The sequence below is a fragment of the Nyctibius grandis genome, chromosome 1 (genome assembly GCF_013368605.1).
Source record: "Nyctibius grandis isolate bNycGra1 chromosome 1, bNycGra1.pri, whole genome shotgun sequence".
Classification (NCBI taxonomy): Eukaryota; Metazoa; Chordata; class Aves; order Nyctibiiformes; family Nyctibiidae; genus Nyctibius; species Nyctibius grandis.
In genome coordinates this window covers 20,202,019-20,229,303 of record NC_090658.1, presented here as the reverse complement: position 1 = coordinate 20,229,303, position 27,285 = coordinate 20,202,019, and the positions used below count along the sequence as shown (strand labels likewise).

The 27,285-nt window shown below is 39.8% G+C and overlaps 1 protein-coding gene across 1 annotated transcript in view; it reads right to left on the bottom strand.

Annotated features, from left to right (window-relative positions):
• WDR26 (WD repeat domain 26) overlaps nucleotides 1-26,673 on the bottom strand; it is a 29,251-nt gene extending 2,578 nt beyond the window's left edge. The window contains exons 1-12 of the mRNA XM_068424614.1: nucleotides 25,832-26,673; nucleotides 24,167-24,266; nucleotides 23,979-24,035; nucleotides 17,132-17,268; nucleotides 16,438-16,535; nucleotides 15,462-15,618; nucleotides 10,655-10,793; nucleotides 6,398-6,538; nucleotides 4,902-5,021; nucleotides 3,965-4,110; nucleotides 3,350-3,428; nucleotides 2,630-2,759 (exon numbers count right to left, since the gene is read on the bottom strand). Of these exons, the coding sequence (XP_068280715.1) occupies nucleotides 2,630-2,759; nucleotides 3,350-3,428; nucleotides 3,965-4,110; nucleotides 4,902-5,021; nucleotides 6,398-6,538; nucleotides 10,655-10,793; nucleotides 15,462-15,618; nucleotides 16,438-16,535; nucleotides 17,132-17,268; nucleotides 23,979-24,035; nucleotides 24,167-24,266; nucleotides 25,832-26,190 (1,663 nt within the window). The 5' untranslated portion in view covers nucleotides 26,191-26,673. The remainder of the gene's footprint in view (nucleotides 1-2,629; nucleotides 2,760-3,349; nucleotides 3,429-3,964; nucleotides 4,111-4,901; nucleotides 5,022-6,397; nucleotides 6,539-10,654; nucleotides 10,794-15,461; nucleotides 15,619-16,437; nucleotides 16,536-17,131; nucleotides 17,269-23,978; nucleotides 24,036-24,166; nucleotides 24,267-25,831) is intronic.
• Nucleotides 26,674-27,285: the final 612 nt, after the last annotated feature.

Genomic DNA, 27,285 nt, shown 5'->3' with positions numbered 1-27,285 from the left:
GGTTCATTGAACATGCAATAGCACTAACAAAATTTGGCTTCTAAAAGTGATCAAAAGAGTATGGGTAAAGCTCTTCCACTAAGAGGCACGTTCCCTTTTAAGACTTGCAAGTCTACTACGCTTGGTGTTTGAAGAAAAACATTCGACTACAATGCAAATAAGCCAATGCATGGCTAAAGAGAAAAACCAAGCTACTCTTAAAGATACGGAGTTGTAATCTTATTCAAAAGGAAGTCTTGCAGATTATTTTTTTCCTTAAACAATTGTATTTACAGATTAGTACATGCATTATAAAGTCATGAGTACTAAGGCAGAATATTTACAACCACCACCTGTTGTTGACTACTAGATAAGATCACAGCTCTATGGTTTATGAAATACATCTTGATAATAAAGACCTAAAACATTCCAGTAAAAGTGCAAACAGAGCAAATGAGGGAGAGCAACAAAGCTTAATGTCTCAAACTGGGAGCTACTACTGTCTTTGACAACAACTAATTTTTGTGTGGTATTTAAAGATATTAATTTGTACATATTAAAGCAGATGCAATGAACCACCCTACAGATCTTATTTTGTAATAGGGAGCTTTTCATTACTTCTAGCAACATGCTAGAAATAGAATAGTGAACTAGTCAGACATTCCACTGCAATTTTTAGAGAAGTGTTACTGCTTTATCACCAACCATATTTAAGAATAAATGACTAAAGGTGTTTTGTTTTGTTTTCCAACTGTAGATTGGCAGCCTTTAACAAGCCTGTGGGCTGACCTCTCTAGGACTTTGGAATATTCCAGAGCTATACAAACTGACTGAATAAGTATGTATTGCTAGTATTACACAAAAGCCTAGTATTTAGGTCTAGCATATCAAATGAAAGTATTTTAATCTATTTAAAAGGTTTTAATGTAGAGGTCATTCTGGAGGCTTAGCAAACAAACCAATCTTCTTCTATTCCTCCTCCCAACCCCTTACAAAACAAACTTCCTCCCTGACCTACCTGCTAGAATAGCATCATGGAACCATGTGATAACTCAATTGTCTTCTGCTGAATCAGCTCATTTGAGTACAACACCTTTATATATACACTTGTGTTGATGCAAACGTTCTGGTTGTGTTTACATTCCACTCAGGATTTCAAGAGACTACATATCCACGCTATGGATCAAATAACACAATTCACTCTGCTTAAACACCGGACATGCAAGCCTCTGCTGTCTGGGAGAATCAAAGCCTAAACACAAACCAGTATTTTGGTGCTTGTCAGAGTGTTTGTATTTTGTTTTGGAAAAAAAAAAAGTTAACTAGATAAAGGCAGCAATCAATTTCCCTCTCAGAAAGAGACGTCCATTTTCTTCCTATTGATGCAAGTGTTAGAAAAAAGCCTACCTACCTGACAACATACCTTAAGTTTAAAAGGTTATGACAACGTAATCAATCTATTACTTTTTTTTTTAAAAAAGGCTATGACAATGCTATCTATTATTTTTGTTTTGTTTGCTTGTTTTTTAAAATACATAGACTTTCTCAGTAGCCACATTTGCAACAATTCAGGGCAAAGAGGCAACAGCTTCAGACAGTCCAAATCTAGAGTGGCATCAGTTTCAACTACTGCTCAGTAGTTTTTAGACAATGAAGATAATAAAGAATAAATAAATAGGGGGAAAAAAGGACTGGTGCACTGTAGTGTCTACACCTACACATACACATCAGTGTGGCTCAACACAAATCCTGAACTTTTGGGTACTTGGGTCTCAAACCAAGAACCTTGTTGAATCGTGAAAAGAGGTTCACACTGGATTGGAGGACTGGAGGTGCTGTCCTACAATTATATTCCAGTGGGTTTGGTCAGACAGTGAAATTTGGTTTTATTTTAGACATATTTGGTATTTTCCAGAAAAGGACAGCAGTAAATGTCCTGGCCAACCTTACTTCATAACAGCTCTAAGTTACATAGTACTAACAGTGATTGCTTACATATTCCAAGTGCAATTCTTAGCCCTGTATAGGCTCGAATCTTAAGTAACATCCATGGGAGGTGATGGCACTACATCAGCGACAGAACTGAACCGATTCAAGATATAAACCATTAACTAATTTCTATTCTTGCCACAGACAGGTGAATCAAAACACACCACAAAGCCTTTGATCACCAAGAAACCCTACCAGACTACGTCAACAACTGCTTAATTTGAGACTACTCTGTCCATAACTAAGATGATGACTATTGAAATTAAAATAACCTCACCACACCTATATCTTCAACAGGCAAATGAAGCTGTTACTCCCCAGAAGTATTCTGGATTCAAACCATAAGCTTAAGTATCATGCCACAAAAAGAAAAAGCCTCAAGAACACCCCACCCACTTCTAATTAAAACTGTGCAGATGCTTTTGCTTTAGAGAAGCAACACAAAAGTCATTAATGCTTTCTACTACTACCATCCTCTCAAAAGATTCGTTAGCACACAATTATTTCTTGAAGTATGCCACAATCTCAGTGCTCCTCAAACATATTTAATGAACCAGTTGCTTGCTTTTATAGATGACAGTTGCTATCAACAACATTATAGAAGTAAGGTATAGGAAGGATATAGTGATCCAGTTTTCTGCACAAAGGGGAATGATGTTACCTTCACTGCCACTTGCGATAAAATCTTCATTATGACCTCCAAAACACGAGTGAATTGTGTAAAATCCTTGTGTAACACCTTGATACTTTCTCACTAAAACTCTGTCTTGTAAGTCCCATAAGTGAACTCCCTGGGAATAAGAAGCATAAAGGATGTTATTTTATCATTAAACATTATTCATTGCATTATTTTGAAATATTAAAAAAATGTTAATTATTATGAAAGTACACTACTTCAGCCAACTTCAGTACTGTTACTAGATCAAGAGAGTAAAGATATACCAAATTACTAGATTAGCTTCCGGTCTGTGGTCCCTTACATTTTGAAAGCTCCTACTCTTACTCAATGTTCCAAAAGTATAAATAAATAAAATCTAATTCTCATGCCCCCAAACATGTTAACCTGCCACGGTTCTTGCTGCACCTGGCTTCTCAATGCAATAGCCAGATATTAACATTTAATAGCACATATTTCATAGTATGAAACTCGTGACTATATATGAGTCAAAAAAAAAATAAAAAAAATAAAAATCAATCTCAAGAATAGGATTGCCTTCCTGTCAGAGAACGCCATGCTGTATTTATAAATATTAAGGCCTTCATATTACATGAAATACAACTGGTTAATATCAAAACATTCCAATTTGCATCGAAATACTTAAAAACAGGTAGCAGTTGCAAGCAGATCTATTTGCATTTCCATTTATCATCATCAACTCACCTGAGTTGCTACATTTAACAAAGCTAAACGGCCATTTTTTGAAATAGTAAACGACATAATAGGGTGATCTTCTTGTACTCTGAAATGATAAGACACATCAGTGTTAAGAGTACACTTAACCAAACAATGATGCAACACCAAGACGAAAGGCATGTCCTGTCTTTGCAATATTATCAGGGAAAGAGAGTTCTGAATTTGAGATGAGGTATGTCTCTGTCAGTACAAGCCAGGTCTGCAAGAGTTTGCTTACACTTATGACAAATCCCAAGACCAAAACAGACTTCAGACCTCAGATTCCACTCCTAACTTCAAGGCAGGATCTACTAAAATATGCCAGGAATTGAGAAGTGAAGACAACTCTTGATGACAGAAATGTCAAAGCATCCACAAGAAACCTACTCCAGTGCTTAAGAAGTTATTTCTAATACTTGATCTAATGCTTCTTGCTCCAACTGGAACTCACTAATTCTTGTCCCGTTTTATTCTCCTCTTCTTTTAATACTGAGAACATTTTAATAACTCATTTCCCATCCTGCCCCACAAACTCTTCCTCAATCTTCTTCTGACACGAAGAACCAGGAATTCAAAACCAAAGAAAAAGGTAGTTGTAGTTACATGTTCCTGTCTGTAAGATCCTCAAAGTTATAACCCCGAATTCGCTGGTGTGTGTCCGATGCTAGAACAGTTTTCCCATCACTCAAGCACCAAAGGCATTGTACTCTCACCCCTTCCCAGGAGTCAAGGAGATTGCCATCTAAATCCTGATCAGAAGGAAAAAAAGATAAAAACAAAGTTGAGCTGTTAGTCTCAGATTTCTGAGCAGCTGTATCACAAGTATCTTTTCCACATTCTGTTCAGACAGTTGCTACAGAAAGCTAATCTTACCCTGTAAAAAGAGAGGACTTAATGAATTAGGACCTGGTTGTCTTAACCAAGGGCTTTTGTGGGTCTCTCTCCTGGAGAGCTGAGAATCCCTTTCTTCACTTATTTTGTCATGTGTGATATGTGCAATCGACATCATGTCACAGAGCTCACCTTTGCAGTGAGTGAGGTTTGCATACTGCATTATTATTTTGGGCACCAATTCAGATGACAAATAATCAAGAGTATGGGTGAGGCTGTAGACCACCATCCAAAAATCAACACTAGCCAAGTAATGATGGCTTCATATTTCTGTTTACACTGAGCAAAGACAGCATGCAAAAACTAAGAAAGACAGTCAAAAATCTGTGGAATAAACAACATTTGTGGATGAAGGCACCACTTTTTATTAGTGTCTTTTCTAAGGCAGCTAAGAAAAAAATTCCCAGCCCACAAACCCTCCTTTAGGCAGAGGAATCCCTCTATAAAAGATGCTTGAACCCTTCTAACTGCTACATAAAAAAACAGAAGTGCTGCTGAAATACTTGCATTAATGTGTTGCTTCTTTGAATTACAAAAGATCAGAAGCTTTAGTTTACACACACATGAAAAAACATGAACCTTAGATTTGACTGTGACAAAACTTTCATTTCTTGCTTTGTTTTCAATGGGACAGATGCAGAGAACTTACACACTGATAGAACTGTCCACGCTGACCTCCCGTTACAAAACGCTTCCCATCAGGATTCCAGGCGACACTTGTTAAACTGTCTTCATGAGACTGGCTCATCTTTGTCCTCAACTCCCCAGTCTGGAAAATAAACAAAGGCAGCAAGGCCTTATACCAGAACCCTTTCCCAAAAAGGCATTGGTAATTTTATCTGACATTCATAGTGTTTGGAAGTGCATTATTTCAACACGTTTATTAAAAAGCAACACAAACCTATGAATAATGCAATAAAAAGGCAGAACTACTTCAGCATCTCCAGTGACCCTGGACTTTACTGGGGACAATTTCTTTTGTCCCTCAAATCAGGAGAGATGGACTAGTCGGTGTGTCAGACAACTGGAAGATTATGAGTAAAGAGAGGAATTAAAAGAAGTTGAAAGAACACGTAAGAGATTAAAAGTATATGAATGAAACCAAACATGGAAAGCAAGGAGGCAGGAGCAGACTAAAAGAAAACGGAGACGACAAAATACCTTTTGGTAAAAAGCTGGAGTATCAAGAGTATTGAGAACATTTTCCTCCCTGAGCTGGAGCTCTCCATGCCAAAATTTAGCTTTCATCCTTAGGTTATAATACTACTGTTTCACACGTCAGAGTGCCAGTAAATGGCTTACCATTATCAAAACAGTAAGTGCTTCTCTCCATTTCCTTGTGCCAGCTCTAGTGCTCTTCACTGAGCCAATTTAATCAATTAAACAGAAGAACAGTATTCCAAGGGTGAAAAAAGGAAACATTTCTGTTTCAGGAAACTAAATTGGTTCAGAGTCCAAGACAGCAAAAGACAGACTATATAACCTACAACTGAGGCAGGGGAAGCTTTTATATCAAGTCAAGTGCCCACTGAAAAAAAAAAAAAAAAAAAAAAATCAACAGCAGAAAAGTGTTTTCAAACTCATGGAGAAAATGGCAAAATAACTTAGTGTCTGACTGAAAGACAAAGTTCTGAAATCATAAATTGAAGCCTCTGTGGACCTTCAACTAACATCACTGGGAGGGTTACATAAAGTAAAAATAGCTTATCTTTTACTACTTCTTCTCTTCAAAATCTTCAATGAGCAATTGCTCCCCTTCGATGATAATTCTGCCCTCTGTTTCTCTTGATTAATTTACTCCATCTCTTCAGTAGCTCTCTAACGTCCTACAGATTTACACCATCCTTTCTCAAGAAATGATCAGTAACCAGACACAGTAGAATTACTGCACAGTTCCGGGCACTTAGACTTGAACTCTAATTTCAGTTCTGTACAGAGTACAGAATTTGTAGGCTGCCATAGTCTGTTTTTCAAATTAGGGGTGGGGGGAGGGGGGGAAGATCAGTCTCTCTCCTTTACACAATCACACCTTTGTACAACAAATTTGTAGAAGTTACTTCCTTCATTTTTAATGCATTTAAATATTGAAACAAAAGCAGTAGGCTGACCACAAAGTTTTATTTTTTACTCTTAGTCACCACTTACTTGTACATTCCAGAGCCAAAGCTCAGAACAATCATCTGGGCCACAGGCAACAAGATAGTTGTCATCTGGACTCCAAGCAATATAAGAGACACCATATGCATGACCTTCTAATGTCTTAAGTAGTTTTAGCTGGTGAGTATCCTGAAACAAGAGAGATTCTGTTAAGACAATGCAAATGTACTGGATTTCACATATACAGTGTGTTCAAGTACAGCATGGCAAGTTTGCTTTATGCAACTTGGTGCCTGCATTTTACAAGACATACAAATAGGTTCTTACTGGAAAAGCAGTTGCTACTTTACAGAGTAGGACCATAAAATGAAAGCTTCTAAGTTTCAACGTGCAAAACAAGAACACTTCCAGGTAACCTTGTTCTAATATTCTGTGATTCTGAACGCGGAACTCACAAAATACTGTTGCATACAGAGTTGTACATTACATTACACTTGTCTTCTGGAGCATCATGTCTCTCTACATCTACTGGAATACAAAAGTACTATTATCCATATTTTACAGAATTAAGTTACTTAAAAATAAAGACATGCTGGAAGCCTGTTATGGTTAAACAGAGAACTAAAATCTTCATGCACACTGAGAGGGGAAACCTCCAAGTGCCAATGTTTTTATAAACTGGAGTGCATCTTGTGTGTGCTATTCAAGAAAGAAGTTTTACAGAAAGATATTTTTTTAAAGCTTCCTTGAGAAGTGTTCTTATTTCAGAAATGTTGCCTACAGCAAGCTGTTGCATCTTTTCTGCCAGATTTAGTGAATGAAGCATACTTCGCTCACGCAGAGTATCTTGTATCACCTTTATGCTACAACTGTTCTACTGCTGCCTTGTCAGAGGAATTTGACTTTCAAGCAGCTTATAAAAATAAATAGTACAGCTAGATACTGTGAAACAACCATACACTGACTTCCTAAATATAGAAACCTGCTTCGATACAGTATTAGCACTGACTCTTGACAACAACATGCATATACAGAAAGTAGAACCAAGCTTGTTAAACTATTTACAATAAATAATTTTTGTGAAGCCTCTTGGAACAGGGCAAGTGGATTTTCCTCCCGCCCTGCCCTTTTTTTTTTCCTGCATGGGGGATGCTTATACCTCCTACTTCTCTTCAAAAAGAGTGACTCATTTGAAAATCTAGCTTGATTTCTCAAATTGTCCCTTTTCTTTCTTTCGTTTTAGTATTAATCAGCAAAGCACCTCTTGATTCTGAGAAGAAAGAACATGATCAACAGAGGAACAGAGTGACATGAAGGACTGTTTCCTGCGATCAGCTGTGAGGGATTTGGTGACTCTCAGCCAGCCTGCAGCTTTGATAGTTCTGCTAGCTAGAAAAGCTAAACTCCTCAAAAGAAAGTGGGCTAAGAATAATCTTGAAAGCACAGAGAAAGAGGGGCAAACGAAGGGACCTCTAAGGCCCCTTTTCCATTCTAATCATTATTCCTGGTCTGCATTAGACACTGCTGCATCTGTAGCGAAACAGATTTGCAAGGAAACTGAGTCATGCCTAACATCATCTCGCATCCTGGAGCTTGCCTGCAACTGATGTATTTCTTCTTACATCAGAATGAAAGTAGCCTGTCACTTCTCCTGCGTCACATCTGAGACTCATGAGGAGCAAGAGACATATGCTACTCCTCTTCTAATGGTAGGACTTTGTGGCTGTTACTATCTCTCATGCTGCTCTTGTACTTCTCTCCAATTATGGCAAAACTGCTATACCATGCTTTGCACTAAAACAGCAGTCAATGGTATTTCAGGAAAACATCCCCAAATTTAGTCAATCTGCTTCACACCCACCACTAAAAGAAATCTTAGCACTTCTATCCCTTATATAGAGCTTCCAAGATTTTTGTTATGTAGAACAACTATTCAGGCATCAACTTAAGTCTGAAGAAGTTGAGCTCTTTGGCTGAAACGCCAGAAACCTGTCACCAGTTTTTAGAAAGTGCAGAAAAAAAAGAAGGTTTTTGTAAGGAAAAAAGTCTTCTGTCAAAGAAGATACATGCCAGACAAGGTGATCTGCCTACTCTGCTTATCTTTTGTACTCTAGAGATTCTGCCACACTTAGTACCAGTGAAATAATGCATTCCACGCACAAACCTAGTTCACTCAAGACATTATTTAATGCTGCTGAATCTGCATAAGAACTTTGAAATGAACAAATGAAAACAAAAAACAGAAGCATGGGTTAAGACAGCTTAGACACATAGTTGGGTCTTAGAAAAGAAATAAGAAATTCATGGTATTAAATTAAGAAAACACATGGAAGCAGTGTCATCACACTTCAAGAGGGGTAGTGAAGACAAGAAAGGGAGAAATGAAGGATTCTCACACACATGAAGTGTGTGTGGTAAAAGAATACTGTTCATTTAAAACAGTGTTCTCCCATCACTTGCCCAGTGTCAGGCGGGTGTTTCCCTGTAGTTCATACAGACAAATTAGAATAATTCTAAATACCTAAAGCCTTGAAAACCTAATTAAACTTATGGTTCAAAAGACATCGTCAACTGCTACAGGAAATGTGAGAAGCATGCTCTGGCAAATATGAAAATGAACCATTTGAGTTATGTGGCCTAACGTTATTTAGGCATCCACCTCCTTGAAAGGGTTTCAAATTTTTTTTTTAAAGTACTCAAATATAGAAGATAAAACTCTACAAAGCTGCTTTCCCACTATTTATTAGAGATGTTGTTCCTTTAGCAACCCTGGGCCAACAGGGTTAGTCTCAAACACTCACAAAACATTTATTTGGTTTGATTAACCAGACATCCGCTAACATATAAAATATAAAATGTGCTAATTGAGATGTTGGCTGTTAAAACCCATCAATACAAAAGGAAGATGTGCCTCTACAATAAAGTGAAAAGTCAACACCAAAAACATCTGATCCTTAATCTACTTATAATTACTCTGTTTAAAAAAAAACAACCCAACTCACACAGAACCAAAAAATACAGATTATTTCCCAAATAAATTACAGAAGTCAGCGTCTACTGCTATGCATCTCTTGGCCCAGAGCACACTGGCTCCAGTAACAAACCAGAACATTTCTATGCCTGAAAAATACATAGTGCTTTCTGTTAGTCCAGAGGCTATATAACAACTATGCACATGGAACAGGGTTTTAAGCTCTCCCATCTTCTTAACAGCAAACAGGACTCATTATATGGCTTCCTAACTTTTAGTGGAAGAAAAGGATTAAGTTCAGCTCTCAAATCCTACCGAAAGCCAGTACGGAACTGCAAAAACCTTTCATCTTCCACTTAACATACCAGTTTGCAGTTGTGTGTTTAAAAACTGTAAGAATCTTACTTCTGATAGTGTTTTACAAGCATTAACAACTTCAAATACTGTGTGCATATGTTCAAGTTTATTCAGTTTTCAACTATTATGAAATATATGGACATATTTTTATATCACTTCTACCAGTCAATTAAAGCAGTCTTAGATTCACTGCTTAAACTTTTTATTTACATAAGAATAGATACGGGTAGGAAAGACAGATCTTATAGATGTAGGGTATTTCATAAGACGAACAGTGCCACGTGTTAGTATCAAAACCTAAAACCGCAGTCTGTAAGAAAATGGCTGGGTATACTTCCATGTGTCAGTGGATTCTGACAAGTGTTTAAGTCTACATCTCAAGACAAGGCAAATCTTACAACAGCAACTAACATGAAGTGCTATACTGATGAAACTTCAGTTTAGCACATACCATTTTATTACTCAGAAATAAAGTAATAAATTGCAAAATGATCGGATAGAGTATATAAATCCAAGTATACTAGTAGTAACTAGTATAGGATAACAAGAAAGGAGTTAGTCACATACATAGATCAGAAGTAGTCTTAATAAGAGTGATTTAGAAGAAAGGTTCCTCACTGCCATGCTCCTTTCACTCTCACCCAATGCTTCTCAAGGCCTTCAAGCTGAGAAGCTCCCCTTGAGGGCACAAGCAGGCTCTACTCCATGGTACTGGTTAGGGGCACACAAAGTTCTGGCCCCAAAGCAGCCAACAGTTCAAGCCCGTTACACTCGTCCATCAGGTCTTCAAGTGTTCTCCTTCGCTAACTTACACTGACTGCGATCGTCAGTGTTTTACATCCCAGAGAATTACCCTAGTCAGCAGGCTACAATACATGTTAGCCTGTCCTACAAAAATCAAACCACCCTAGCAAGAGAAAGCAGAGAGGGAAGGGAAAGACAAGTCATACACATTTTAACAAATGTTGCACACTTACTGGATCAACCTGCCATATGATAACAGTTGTGTCCTTAGATCCTGTTGCTAGCTTAGTGCCGTCATTGGAGAATTTACAGAACCACACTTCATTACAGTGCTCCGTTAGTATCTGCTGTGTATAGCACGGGAACTGTTTCCTGGGAAAAGAAAGGGATGTATTTGCAGATTAGTAAGAAAGCAGTAAGAGATTTTTTTTAAAATCCAACTAGTAAAAACTAAACGAAAAAACTTTAAACGCAAGATCAGACAACTTAGTAAATTGCTCTATTAACAGCTGCTTTAAGTAAGTACAGAATAAAGTGTCTTATCTGGTAAAAGCTCATACCACCAAGTGATCGTAACTAATTGTAAGAACTTAGAACTAACCTTACTCCACTCACATAATTTGCTATGCTTTCATATAACTTGGAATAAAACTGACCTTATTAGGAGTGTAACAGCTTATTACTGTACACTTCTATGATGTATAAAAAAATACCAGAGTCCAAACCTCTTTGAACCCTACTTGGAATGTTTTATTTACATGTGAGGTTTTTTGTAAGTACCTAACTCACTTAGCTATATTTTGCCAAATCTTTAGAAGTGATTCTTACATAAAAGTTAAGTAAAAGAATAGTCTTGTTTCTTTTTCTTGAATGTGATCTTACAGTAACTTAGGCGTTTGTTTCTTTGCCTTCATTTTGTGCCATTTTTCACTTTCTTTGCAGAGTACCACATACAATAGCTAAGCATAACTAACATTATGAGCTTCAACTTGAATTGTTTTCCCTCACAAAAATCTATGTTATTTTGTAAAATATTATATGATAAACTACCGAAGAAGAGAAGTCAACGATTTCTCTAGAGCTAATATTTAATCTTCTAGTTACGCACTGTGGAAAAACTAACAGTCAAAATACTGTTAGGTAAAGACTGGAGACACGTTTTATTTTATTTACAGCTTGCCCACTGTATAAGAATTTGAGAGCTAAGCTAAAATAAATGTAGGCTTTTACAGCAGATGACTGCTTTTATAAGTAGTACTGCAGTAACTACAAGTTCATTGTTCACATACACTAAAAGGCAGTCTCTAACCACAGACATATTTTTCTTGAACTGCAGGGATCCTGAAGTGGTTTAGTCTTATGTTGAGTTTTTATGGTGCTCAGGGCAACACAACTCTAATGGGACACAACAGTACTAATGTAACAACGACATTCTCCATGAATGTACAGTTGTACTTATCACTGGAGATAAACTGGCCTAAAAAAACAACCCTACTTCCTTTAAATTTGTGTTTAAAAATACAGTTTGGTGGTAGCCAGGCTGACAGAAACCTGAAAAACCACTTCTTACCAAAAGCTAGAAAAAGTTCTGCTTAATATAATCTCTATATCCTCTCAATTCATTTTCTTTTACTAGAAGATGCTTCCTAGTCAATGCTTAAAGACTATCAAGCAGCACTAAACAACCATACATCCCTTATTTCCTGTCTTATGGTAGCAGGGGATAAACAAAAGGTACATATACATATCTGTAGTTGGCTTCCTTGGGTATGTCTACTTACTTGTTTATAGAGAAACACAAGTCTGTTCTGCTCCTGCTTTAAGCTGACCAGGAGCTGTCTAGTTGCCACTGGAACAACACTGAGTCCAAGGTAAAAAGCCCCACCCATGAAAGACGACTTTGTTTTCCTTGAAGTCTAGAGGGAAGTAGGCAAGCCCTTACACAGATCTGTGCACTACAGGAAGAGCGTTTCATTATTATTTAGCCATATTGTAATAAGTTAATGTTTTTCCTCAGAGCAGCAGTTTGCTCTAGAAGGTGAAAGAGTCTTTATCCATAACTCAAAGTACAAGGGGCACACTGTGTCCCAGGAAAGCCTTTTCAGCATATTTCATTTAAAAAAAATACTCTACAGAACAATAGCGCTTGTTTTTTAAAGCTTAAGAAAAGCAGCCAAGGTTTTGTAGACATGAAAAGCAAGCAGTATAATGCTGGAGTACACAGTTTTCATAGTAAGGTGGCCCTTAGGTTCCTAAAAAGGGTAACAGGCAGTTGATACAGCTGCTGCAGACACATCCCAATATCGAATTATGCAATTCACAATCCAGCCAGATTAGAGCGCTCTCACAAGAAGTTCTCTTCACTTAACTAATGAAACATACAACCCAGCAAGTTTGACTTCACAGACAGCAGAGCATACATTAAATAACCCTTCTACAGAAGGAAATAGCAGCAGTCTTGAAACAAGAAACCAAACCCAGCAGTCTAGCAGTTTCTGGGTTTGGTAATTAGATACTAGTGTAGCTCAAAGGTTTTTCTTTTTTTTGAAGTGTTTCATTACAAATTGTTCTGTTCAGCATAACACACCTGAACCATGTTGTTCACATACTGAAATGAAGTATCTAATAAAGTCATCTGTTGTTGTATTTACGGAAGTTCAAAATTCTAAATAAAACACCAAACAGCTACTTTTTTACTCTCTGTACATACAATGGAAGATTTATTCCTCAACTTCCATAGTGGTTCTTTTTCATAAATGCTACATAAAACTAATACCTAGAAAGCAGCAGCATTCACCTGTCATTTGGGCTTCACTGTTTGTTTGTAAACTCAGACTAAAGTTTATTCACATGAAAACAAGACAAAAGAATTTCAGGGGGGGAAAAAAGCCCCCAAACAAAACACCCAACTAGGCTGAAGGCTCTTCAAAACAAAAAAGGACTTCTTCCCCGCCCCCCCTCCCCAAGAGCATCAATTCTCTATTATCAAAATCTCAGGCACAAAAAGCTGAAATCCCTCACCTTCACTCCCAGCAGTTTCTCCCTGTTACCTCCCACTCTTATGAAGTGATTAAGTTTTAGTTAAACATTTTACCTATTAGTGCAATTCAAGCGTGCTTGGTCAAAATACTGCCAGAAGTCCAAAACAGATTAGTTCCAACTAAAAAAGGGAAAGTTGTCAGTGTTCTATCATTTAAGTAGTACAGAACTTAAATCGTCTAAGCTATTAAACTACTGTTACTTCTGTCAGTTTAATCAAAATTTGGCTTCCACTGTCTTTAACTCACCTCATTATGCCCAAGCATGGCAGCGTGTACAGCGCACCAGATACTGATCTCAGACCCCTGCAATAGGTAGGTACAATAGGTTGAGTTGAGGACAGAATGGAAGCCTTTATTTTGAAGTGGTTTTTTTTTTGGGGAATTAAAGTAATTGTGAGTATGTATGTATGTATACATACCAAATATGAAAGCTCAGAAGTACCACATTAGGTGAAAAAAACCCCCAAACTATGGCCAAACATGTCAGCAAATAGATTCAGATCGGTGAAATTCCAGTCCCGATTTGTTGCATATAGTGTCTTTTATATCTGGCTCTAGCTAGTCCAACTTCAGTAGACCATGCTCTTTACAGTTGGCTTGAATGCTGTTTGATTAATTACATCAAACACCTACAGAACATCCAATGTTATTTATGGATTTGTAAAAAGTCTATAATTAGATCTCTTTCCATTAGTCTGTTTTTAAGACTCACTTCTGAAGTAGAGAAGCCACAATTCCAGTATCTGATCATTTCCAACAGCTCTTGAAATGGGGAACAGCCAAATATCTATCCACCTACACACACACCAAACTGCTGCAACAATGTGATATAGCAGAATTGCAAGCTAGACAATAGTCTAAAAAAGTTACTTGAATACATGAAGTGTCAAGGATACTAATTTTAAAACATTAAGATGGCTACAGTGAAGTACTATGGAAGTCTGCATCTTTAAAAACAGATTCCAAGTAACCCAAGAACATAAGTCAAAGCAGCTGAGTTCAGAAAGTTTCTATAAGCAAATTTATCAGTACTTAACTTCCTCAGATGAGCTAACCTTAACATGAAAAAAATTCCCCTGTAAGCCCAAGAGTTGGTCTTAACAAACATATAGGGGTATCATATACAGCCCTTATTTTCTAGGTGTCCTAGCCCTCATTCCCTTATTACACCATGCGCAGCAGTTTTCCATAACAGCTACACTGAGTTTTTAGGTCCCTGGCAAAGTTCTGTTGGATGAGGAAAAGCACTCAAGTCAGCCAGTTGTTACAACCAACCATCTTCCTGCTTCGTGTTACTAGAGTATGGCATTTTGAAGATTCAGAAGCAGCATCAGTTCTGTTAAAAAAAGCTATCCAGATAGTCTTAAGAACTAATATGTAGGTATAAGACATTCAATTCTTACTACCTTACAAATCTGAGAAAATATTATAAAGTCATTCATAACATATTATGTAAACCAGAATTTCCTATTGAACGTTTCTACTCTGTTTTAACCTTTGTGTCTAAAAGCCCCTCACTGTCCACTATTAAAAGTTGAAGCTGAAAGTTGACTTCATGAAGTATGCTTCAGTAGGCTTTCTGCATTCCAGCAAGCTTGAAGACAGAACCTGGATAAGTAACACTACTAGTGATTCTCCAGTGAAAAAACACAGCAACCATGTGTTGATGAATAGACAGACTGTCTGTCCAAAATTACAAGAAAAAAGTAGCTAAGGATTAACATAGTAATATATTCTATTCATACTCATCTGATTAAAATTTTAAAGCTTCAGTCTGACCCCATTACCCCATATTCAGCTACCAAAGTCTCCTATACACACACGTTCTCTACTCCCCGCCACTACTCATTTAATGAGATCTGTCTTTTCCCAGTCAACTCCAGTTAAACGAATTCAGAATAGTTTCCATGTTCCTTTTGACAGCAGGTACAATTAGATTATTTTAAAAGACAAAGAAAAGATATTGTTGCCTATCTTAAAAGTCGCAAGGGTTTCTTACCTACTACAAACATGATCTATTAGCAGCGAGACAGAATCTAGATTACTATCTAGTTTGGTATTATGATATAGGCACCGGTCCCGTTGTAGTTCCACAGCCTGACGCAGCAGGTTCTGTAAACGCCTTGGAGGAAGCATCACTGATGGGGGTAGGTATGCTTTAAAAGAGTTAAGAAAGAACAAAAAAAAGATATATCAAAACCAAGTTACAAGTAAGAGCATATTTTGATTTGAGCATTTTTGGAAGAGACCTTAGTAAATAAAGCTTAAAAGCTACCGGAAAAGAGGGCACACAGCTCGTCAAATTTACAGCTATACATCTGGAATTAGAAGCATGAACTTCTGGAAAGCAGAGCTGTATGCATGGTATTCATAGTTATAGCATATGTTGTCCTGGCCAACAAGCACCATTTACACAAGCTAACTCAAAACGCAGTATTTAACAAAATCTGTAAAATTATAAAACAACAGTATCAACTGTGTTCACATAAGGAACTCTCTATTAACACTTTCAAAATAAAGAATAACATGGGTTTTACAACTCTGATACATAGTATTACACCAGCCACAAGCAAGAGAGAGGAGAAACCATAATTCATAGCAAAGTCTGAGACCACTATCAGCCAGTACGAGTGTCACTAGTGGTTATAGGCCACACTCAGTTTCTCAGTATAGCTGGCATTTACAAAACATTCCCCCCACCAAACAGCACATTTAATCACCAAGTTATACCATTACTGCATGCAGCAGAGCTAAGAAATAAACTATTTGTAATAGGAGCTCTTATCAGAGACAGCAAAAGGTTAAATACAGAAGATCAAAGGGTAAAGGCACCTAAAGGCATCCCCATTAACCAAGAAATACAAAACCAACAACCGGCAAATGCAGTTAAAGTCAGTTCCCTGGGATATGTCATTATGTAAGATGTACTAGATTTACAGAGGTGGGAATAAATTCTAAACACTAGAACATCTTACTCTGGAGTTTGTCCAAAAGTTTAGATCTGGAAGCTGTTCCTTTCCCTTCCCACTCTGCTTTTGCACGCAAGTCTTCTGCATGGCTACACATCAGATACCTGTTTAAAAAAGTGCACACACACCAACAGACCAAGTCTTTCTGGAATCATTCTTTTCACTTTTAAGCATGATATATACCATAACATTCTTAATGAACTGGAAACAGGTGACTTAAGCTTGAGACTGATAGGGAAAAAGGCAGGGAACTATTCCATACAAACACGCATCTTCTTCAGAACAAATGTCTACAAATTGGCAATAGAGAAAGGAAACAAAACACAAACAGATTTTAGGGAAGGCAGAAACACCTTATTTTCAACTAAGAACAAACAAGACTATATTCACCTACTTATTCAATTATAACATAACAGGCTAATAATTCTCAAGATCAGATGACAATACATGTGTATGTATTAATTTGGGTTCTACTACTATAAAAGTAAATCACAATCAGGTTGTTTTCAAGCATCTGAAAAAGAACACTGTCTACTGAATAGTCTTCTTTACTCACCATTTTAGCATATCTCACTACAGCTTATTAATCAACAGGATAATAGCTTTAATACAGTTTGAGTTTTTACAATGTCAGCTATCAAAAGCTATAGAACTCCTTGGAATATTCCACCAAAAGAGCTCTCAAAGTCCAAAAACTTACCCACTGAGGACATGAATGCGTTCTGTATTATATTTCAGAGGCGTCAGTTCACAGCGTAGAACTTGAAGTGCCTCCAGGACCTTGCCATCCTCCAGGTATTCCAGGTACTTCTGCTGCAGCAGCAAAAACTTCATCCTCTGACATGACAGAAAGCAGCAGTCAGGGGAAAAAGGTTGACTGAAGTTTCAGAAAACGTTTGAGCCTAAACAGAACAGTAGAAACCATTCTACTATGCCCTTCAGAAATACAGCTATACGTAATGTTTCATTACTCAATTTCTTTTTGCTGGGTTTTCAACAACATTGCAGCAATTAAGTTATCCATGAATTTCCTTCCTGCCTTATGGGGCTCCAAGTATCTTCCTACCTCGTTTCTCAGATCCCCCCCTTCAACTTGTCTTACTTTCATACTCACTCCCTTTTCAGTCACCATTCCTCAAACCCTTAATTAGATAGGCTTCCCAATCCTGCATTCTATCAAAAAAAGTGCCCAAAAGCAGCTAGTCACATATTTAGGACTGCATGACAGCACAGAACACAGCAGGCCAACTTAACAAGTTCTCATACTGCTTACATAGGAGCCGACATGGATTGCTTGCATAACTGCATAACATAAAGCAATAACAAATTGACACTGCCTGAGGTTTTGTTTTGTAGTTCCATGTTAAGTTGTTTTCCATGGGTGTTGTATCATTTTTCAGGATTGCAGAAAATAATAGTTTTCTATATTTAGGAATCACTTCACTTCTCAGAAGTAATCACTGCTATTTCATAGTGTTCCTTTCATCTTGTACAGTTTTTGGTTGTTTTCTTTTTTTAAAAGAATCAAGCCTGCTAGTCTAACAACAAATGTCTGTGGATAAAAAAAAAGAAAATCAGGCATTCATTTACTCCACTCAAAAACTTGAAGTCCTGGAAATTTCTAACACCATATTTATTAGAAACACAGTTTGGTTGTTTCTGGATGAAACCAACTATTCTGTGTTTGCACATCTTCTTACTACACATCTTCTTCTTGCTTTCAGTTATCAGAGAGAAAACACATTTCTGGTCCACACGACTCACCAGGTTAAAGAGGAAAACGTGAATTCTTAGACATATCAGTGAGAAACAGAATGAAGATTAAGAGTAGCAAATTACATTTGCTTTTCTCATGAATACACGACCAGTTCAATCACTGGTTTCCTTTGCTTTGTTAGACTGCAGGCACCTCACTATTTTCATGCTCATATTTGGTCAATGTTTACTCAAACACACTGTTAGCCTCCTTAAGCAGAGGGATAATCAGGAAGTTTAAGATGCTCCTGTCCTATTAAAGCTTACATGAAGGTTTAAGGCTTACTATATGTAAAATCCAAAGTTAAAACATACAGCGGTTTTAGCTTCCAGAGATGTTCAGTTCTTCAAAAGAATAGTTTCCACACACAGTGCTATTAACTTACCACACAGCTTCATGAAGCATAAAACATTACATAGTAAAGGTGATTTATGTTCAAACGTGTCTGTAGTATTCTATTGTCCTGTATGTCACAGGCAAACCCGTATTACATTCCCTATCCAGCTCTTCAGTTTATTTGAATTTGGAATTGTTAAAGCATCACTGTACAGTTTTTCCAGGTGAGAGAACTTTTTTGGTGTTCTGACATGTAGAAAACCAAAAGAAAGATATCCCAAGTATTTACAACCTCAGTGGTTGGTTCCATGCAGTAGCCCAGCAGACCTCACACTGTTTGCTTATATACTAGCAGCAGGAGGGATAAGAGGGTCCTCTCCCAGCTATGCACGTGCTCCCAAGGATGCATGGAGGTGCTCAGGTAGTAGTCACATACCATATTTCACTCCTCTCTGTCACCTCACACTGATGATCGCCAACAGATAAAAAATAGTCTGATATTTCCAGTTTGTAATAAAGACCATAATCCCTCCAACTCTTCCTTGTCCATTCACTGCATATAATATTTATTAAATTTATACCATCTTTCCCTTAAATATGATAACCATATCTGTATCCAATTACTCTTTCTCCCTCCCTACTTTTAGGACTTGGCATGTTAATTTCATTTCTTTAGGGGAAAATGTAAAAGGAGCAGAAAACCCTAAAAAACAGTTTTTGTAACACCAGTCCTAGCAATTCCATGGAAGCATTACAGGAACACTACCATGCAGAACACTGTTGCCAAGTTATCCAAAGAGGTATAACTTCAGTTTTGGGTTAGAAACTATAATTTCAAAAAAAAGTCAGTGTCATGTATGACTTCGGAATATTAGGAATATAAAAGCCTCCAGAATAACACAGTACTGTACACTTCATGCAGGAGTCTACCGTTAACATAATGGAGAATTAGAATAAAAGATAAGCAGTTTTAAATTATAACTTATCTACAGCAAAAGGCAGGGACTAAAGTGTTGACAGGGAAATTAAATTGATTTTCTAAGCTATTTTGATAACTGCTCCAAAACTTGCCCTACAGCATACTCAAACAACGGCAAGAATACAGCCTCCTTAAGGCAAAAGTCACACTCCAGTGACATCATACTTCAAGTTATTTTTTATATTAGGACACTCACAGCCTTCTGCCACTTATTTTTGTCAACTATTGACTTTGCTGACAAACAGATTTCACCGAACAACTGAATTTTGTCTTCATTTTCTCTCAACTACTTATATGCCCTACTAATAGTCCTGCTAATTACTTCCAATACCACCTTCTCCCGATAGACAAGAACATTTTGAGTATATCATCTCTTCTAGAGCCCAAACAACCTCTTCTAGAAGGAAAGAGAACTTCTTATAGTATTGTTGACTGGAAAGTAAAAGCACAAACCCCACCATTTAAGTAGAACAGAACAAGTATAAAACTAATGTGACACAATGCACCCACAAGAACAGCTTACTCATTCTCCATATTCTTTAGCTGCCTTCCAAAGAAGGGAAATAAAAATTATCACAATCCAAATTATACCACATACAACATAACAAAAGTGCCTGGGATTTGTTGTTATCATCTTAGTGTTTGCAATGGAAATTCAACCTCATTACATTCTTCACTGTTGAACAATTTAAATCCAGACACCATTGCTTAGCTTACAGCAAGATTCTTCACCCTGTAGGACCCATGGAAGAGTCCAATACAACAGTTTCAGCACTGCAGCCTGGCTGGTTTTGTTCAGTTATTACTACCTCATCCCATCTTTCAGCTCTACAGAGAGGATGAAGATAAAGTGCATTACTTCGTTGTTTCCAGAAGCTATTATTTAAGTGTAAGTTGAACCTCTGATCACCCTGGGGCAAAACTAAGACAGAGTTAATAGATTTACAGGGGTTTTTGCTTATTTTGTTTAATGTATGTACTATTAGCATTTTGCTTACTTCAAACTACAGCCTTCGATTACTAACATGAATGTTTAGTTCTTTACTCCGTCATTGTCCTAACTGTTAGTAGGAAAGCCCCTTGCAGAATCTTAAATTCTAGGAAGTTTTGCATGTACCATGATTCAGCATTAAGTAACTGAAGATGAAAGCCTCAGCAACACAACTGTGAAAATAACAGGACAAGCATCCTACCACAGTCAAGAAAGTGGGCCATTTTGATCACTGGTTACAGTAGCAAATCTTCAGAAGTTTAAAGACTAAAATGCATAACAACCTAATTTTAGCATTAGATTTTGGTGTTCTTTTTGACCTGCATATCATAATAAGCTCCACAACAGTTTTATTACTGTACTAAGAGTTCAAAATAAATAAGTAAATGATGCTGAAACAACTCTTTGAAATGAAGAAGGCAAATGAAAGACATGCTGGAATTATCAGCTGATGTTTTAAGACAAACTCAACACAGTAGCTACCTGCTTATAGCCTACAGAACTAAGATTCCAATTTTCATTGCTTTGTGGTCTTTTATTACTTTGATAGTCTTGTAAAACACTGACAAAAGCACTTAAAAACCATCCAAAACTTAAATGTAAGATTTTATATGTAAAGGGCAGAAAATATTCTGGCCTATAGAATTTAACAAGGCTTCAACCACTTAGTAACTCATTCCAATAGAGAACTGCCCTTAATGCTGGTAGCAAGATGGACACCATACAGGCAGGTGGAGCACTTTGCTCAAATGACAAGGTATAAATCACTTTTTTTGTTGTATTTCCTGCTACAGGCTGTACACTTCCAGAACTGAGGGAAAGACCTATTTAAGTAAATGAAAATAAAAAGCAAAGAGGATAATTAGAAAGTATATTCCAGATGACTATAGAGGAAGAATCTCCAGATTCCTTCCCAGGTTCAATTAGTCACCCAAGATAGCTGCCATAATATGCTTGAGTAGCCCTAAAGTAAGCAAAACCTCAGGCTGGCTTCAAGCTGGTATTTTCTAAGTGTTACTCAAGGAAAATTAACATGCTTGAATCAACTATAAAGTTTTCCTACAGTTTGTCTCAAGACAGCTGTATCTTACATGCTGAAAAAGTAAACATGACTAATCACACACTATACAGCACTCATTTGTGTTGACACAAATAGAAGTAAGTAGACTGTCTCCCCCCCTCCCTGGTCCAACATATCAATACACAGTACCAAAGGTTTACAAATTGAGATCAGCCATTTCATGTTTAGTGTTTTCACCTATAGAACTTACAGCACTTTGCAGAAATAAGGAAATTAAAACAGGAGTAGAACTTTCAAATTACACATGTATCCCCCTCACCGACCAGCCATTTCAAAAGCAGCTATATATCCTGGTTATTTTGTCCCAGTCATATTAACTATACAGAAAAAAAACCAACAAAACCCAAAACCAAACCACCAAACACATGCACACACACCACCCATACACGCACCCCCTACTTTGTTAAATACTCTGCGTCATCTAAACTTTTAGGTACCCATTCTTCTTGTACGCACACATTTTTGCAACATCTAGTCATACAGTATGAGTCACAAGTCAGGAGTCAGGAAAACCAAAATCTAATTTTCTGTTTTAAAGAGTTACCTGCAGCAGCATCTTGTTTGCACTTCCCCTATCAAGACATTTACCATATTCATTAGCTCCGACTTTGTTGCAGTCTGGATTACCTGGAGAGCATAAAGCGTCCCTCCTTACCTGTAATGATCTTTCACTAGTTTTCTGGGTGCTGACTATACTAATACTATACTAATACCCACTCATAATCTCAACCACGTACAAAAAAGCCAGGCAGGGAGCGGGGTGGAGACAGTGCGCACGCGATGGAGCACTCACGAGCTCAACTTATCCTTGCAAATAAGTATTGTCTTACTAACACACACGTGTAAAACATCTAATAGTGTTATCTGTTTTAAATTATATGAAGTTTATATAAAGGAGAACAACTTTAAAAAGAAAATAGTTAATATTTGGTTCACGTCAAGTTCAGTCTAAACCAAGTATTTTTATTGCATCAAATTTTATTCAAGCAGTTAGACATCAACATTAAAGAAAAGTATGCTTTCGGAGTCCTCCAAAACAACAGAAGGAAAATGTCCCCTTTTTCCTCAAATTAAGTTTTTCAAAAAGTACAATGCTGATATTCAGTTAAACCTCTTGACTCTCAGACATGTAAAACACTTGAATACTACAGAGAAACTTGTTAACTTCAGAAGATAGAAACATGAGAAAATTTGCTTCAAATGACCATTCATACTCACATACAGCGGTTTCATACTTCCAAGTCTCCATAAACTACTAAAAACTGTATGCAATATTCTAAACTATTTGAACAGCAAATCTTATGTATATCAAGTCTTTGAAAAAAGAGAAAGTGAACTACTAGTCTAATTCAGAGGTGCAAAGCTTTGACCAAATTAATAGAACAGAATGTAAACTTCTCTGAAGTACCCTCTGATGTTTTGTTAAACATCTGTTTTTCCCACTTCACTTCCTGTTCTCTCTTTCTCTCCCTCCCCCACCAGACAGGAAATTGTCTTGACAACAAATGAATCAGCTAGAAGTGGAGCTAAGCAGCCATCAGCTGATTCTTCATTGTTTACAGTCACAGACACTTCATAAAGCCTTGCTACTGTTTTCTTCCTAAGTGACCGTAGTTGTTCTAACTTCATTTTGTTAAAATAAACCTTTAAACACAATAGAACAAGCTGTTTGAAGAGCTAAGTAATTATTTTCATCTCGAGATAGAAAAAAATCAAACCAAGAAACACTTTCCTCAAAGTAACTGAGATCATAACAACACATAATGTAATCGTCAAGTCACAGGATCTACCAACCTTTTATTTCTAGGTTCATCTTTGAAAAAAAAGCCAGCCAAAGAGAAAAAGCTCTAAATAAAATCCCGAACAGCAATACAAATGCATTTGCTCTTTAGAAGCCATCTGGAAAAGCAACAGTATTGTTCATGGTCTATAGCAACCTCTATATTCTTGTTATGTGCTATTACAATGCTAACTCCATATTAGTATTACTGCATTTTACTTCTAAACTTCTCTTCCCTCAAGAAAACCTACCTCCCATAAACACAGAGATTGTGAGGAATATTTTAAGTTTGAAATTAGTATTCAACTTAGGCAGTTTCGACAGAAACTGACCTATTTTAGGACCGTTACAGGACTTTTATTTTATCAGTTAAGTATGTTCAACAAAGTTTAAACATTCAGTACACCAAATATTAGCCTCAATGCTTTTGGGCTTCCTGTCTCACATTCTTAAAAAAGAATGAAAAAGTCCAGATTAGTATGACGTTTGAGATAGCATGCAAGCCGCTTAAAGCGGACAAAAAAGAAAACAAGAACTATGGACAACCAACTCCATAGTGAAAGATTACATCACTACAATTAGTCCAACCATACAGCGCTGAAAGAGTTCAAGTGTGCCTCTTACCACAATTGCATGCGGAGAATGCACTAAGGCCTTAAGTTCATTCAGGTCGTTCTCAGCCTGCAGAAATCGGCATAAGAAAAAAAAAAAAAACAAACAAAAAAGTATATAAGGAGGGTGGATTTTGAATTCTCTCACAGATACTATAAATTTAAACAGTGGTTAATACAGTCCTATAAGCCCTACGTTACCTTATCCCATTCTCCTTCCATGACATGATTGCGGAATTTGGTAGCAGAAGGATGTTCTAAACGACATCCTGACTCTTGCATGAGGAGATCAACAGTCTGGCTGCAGGAGAGATACAGTGTAAAAAAACCCGACCAGTTTTACCCTCACAAATATACCGCCTGCTATGATAACAGTCAACCATATTTAAAAGTAACTTTAATAAAGTAAGAATACTATGACCAGATTCAGATGCTTGACCAAAAAGACTATCTAAGTTGCCTGAGACATGTAAACAGCTACCTATACCTAAAGCAAGTTGTCAATGAGCTTGAAAGCTTTGCTGAAGTACCATAAAGTATGTGACTTACCAGCCACCACAAACAGCCATCCCTGCACAGAAGATAAACTTCATGAAGGAAGATACAGACCAGAAAGCTGTTAGCTACTGGCTACTATCCCCTGCCCCCACCCTACCCCCCATAAAAGAACACAGAGAGCTACTACATCTGCAACAGGCCTAACTTTCTTCTTCATCACGTATTAAAAGACTGTCTCCTTAAAATAAAATAAACAAACTCATGAACCTGTAGCCCTCCCCCTTTTACACTAAAAATAGCTTATTTACTGTGGTGTCGTCTATGAACAGTCACGAGTTGTCTGCTGCTGTAAACTTGCCTCTTGTGTCAGAAGCAATATATTTTACGTGCTAAGTTCTTTATAATTGACCCATTCCACAGTGTTTTGAAGACTTTTGTTGTGGTAGCTACGTGAAGACTTTACAGGACTCCTCTAGCCTCCTTTCAAAATTATGACGTGTTGTCTTTAGCTTCACTCACAAAGTGAGTGTTGTGATTAAATTCTTAGACCTCCCCTACTCCACTGGGAAATTATTTTCCCTATTCTGATTTTAAGAAAGGGCCAACACACTCATTTCTAGTCTACAGATAAAGTTATTATCAAAAACATGTGTCCAGCACAAATCTGCAGAGGCCTTCACCATTTACAGGGATGAAGGTTTTCAGAGTGAAACCAAAGAGGCTGTTGAAGTGGCAGTTCAGTTTGGGCTCGCTTCCTCCCAGCTGACAAGCCAAATCTTGGAGCTCATCCGCAAAAAGCCGCCCCCCCCCCGCCCAGCTGCGGGCTCCATTACGTTTACCAGATAACTTCTCCCCCACTAACACATTTGTATTGATCTGCCCTTATCGGTGTGCAACTCGACTTCCATATTGCCATCCCTGGCAGAGGAAGCGCCCGGCCTGTCCCTTCGCAGGCACCGAGCTGACCGGCACAGGCTCGGAAAACACATCTCCGGCTCCATTTTTTTTTTTGCGAGCAAGCCTGCCCCACTGCTCTGCCTCGCACCCAGGCACTGGTCTCTCCTCGTTGGGGGAACTACCAGGCGGCGACAGGGCGATTTTTGGCACCAATCCCCCCGCCCCACCTCCCCGGTTCAGGCTTCCCATCCTCCGCGAGGGCCATCGGCCACCTGCGACCCCGCGCCGGACCCTGCTGCTCCCTCCTCGCGGACGGAGAGGAGGACGGCGGGGTGTGTGCGGGGCCTCCCCCGGCCCCACGGAGGCCCTTCGGTCAGGGCGACCCGACCGCCGCGGGGAGGGAAGGAGGGAACCCCCCCGGCTGCGCTCCCCCTCGCCCACCGCGGCCTTCCCACCTCCGCGGCCACTTACTTCAGGCCCAGGCCGTGGAGGTGCTGCCCGATCAGTCGGATCACGTCCTCGTCGGACTGCGAGAGCCGCTTCTTCTTCTTCAGGGCGCTGCCGCCGCCGCCGCTCCCCAGCTCCGCGGCGGCCGGTCCGGGGCCCCCGGCGGCGGGCACCCCGTTGTTGACGCTGAGGCCGCCGGGGCTGCCGCCGCCGCTGTTGGCCGAGGGCAGCAGCCCGTTGGCGTGGGCCAGCTGGTCGCCGGCGGCCGTGCCCGCCGAGGCCTCGCCGTTCTGGGCGCCCAGGCAGCCCAGCTCCGGGCCCGCCGGCCCCTGAGGCGGCTGCTGCTGCTGCTGCTGGCCCCCTCCTGCCCCGTTGGCCTGCATGGCGCTGCCGACGCCGCTGCTGCTGCTGCTGCCTCTGAGCGGGGCGGCGGCGGGGGCGAGCCCGGCGGGGAGCGAGGGGGACTGGGACGAGGTGAGGCCTGCTCTGCCCGCGGAAGCCCCGGGCTCTCCTGCTCCCTCCACCGCCGCCGCCGGGGAGGCCCGGGCTTTCTTCCGCGGGGGCGGGGAGGCTCCGCCGGTGTCCGAGTCGGAGGAGGAGGAAGCGGAGGCCAGAGTTTCCTCGCCGAGAGCGGCCGTGGTGGGAAGCCGGGGGGGCGAGGAGGGGGAGGCGGGGGGCGGCGGGGGTGAGGGGAGGCGGAGCGGGGCCCTGTGCCCCCCGGGGGTCCCGGAGGCAGCGCCGCCGCCCGCTCGGGGCTCCCTCTGGCGATGGCGGCCGCCGCTGCCCTGAGCCCCCGCCCGGCAGCCCCAGGCGCCCGGCCCGGCCCGCTCCGCTCGCTGCCCGCTGGGTTTGCCTCCTCTCAGCCCAGCTGCAGCCTAATGGAGTCCGGGCCGGGACGTCACAGGAAATTCCTATACTGCCCCCTACACACACTTCCGCCGCCCGGGGCTGGGGGTGGGGTGCGGGCCCTATAGGTGCCGGGGGGCGGCTGCGGGGCAGGCTCCGGGGTCGCCGCCGGGGCCTCCCGGGTCGCCGCCGGCAGCCCTCCGCCGCGCCCGCCCGGCCTCCGGCACCAGGGTGCAAACCGACGCCTGTGGAGGCCGTAGGCGTCCTGCCCGGGGGGATCCCGGGGGTCCGGTGCGTGTGCCCGAGGTGTGCCCGCGCCTGTCAGTCCTGGGCCGAGAGCTCGATGGCGGAGACGTGCGAAGGCATGACATGGGGCGAGCGCCCACCGCCCGGACACATCTGTGTGGGACTAGCTGTCCCCATAATGCGGCAGAGGTGACCAGGTGGAGGAGGGTTATGATAATTTCCTGAAGCAATCTGTTTGTTTTTTTTTTAAAAAAAGGAGAAATGCTCAATGAAGTCGCATCCTGTCATTGCCCAGGTTGGTTACTGGAAGGGTTCAGACCCGCTGCTGGTCTTGTCTTTCGTAGTCGCTGCGTGCGTTGGCATGGAAGCAGGGGGAAGGTGGCAGT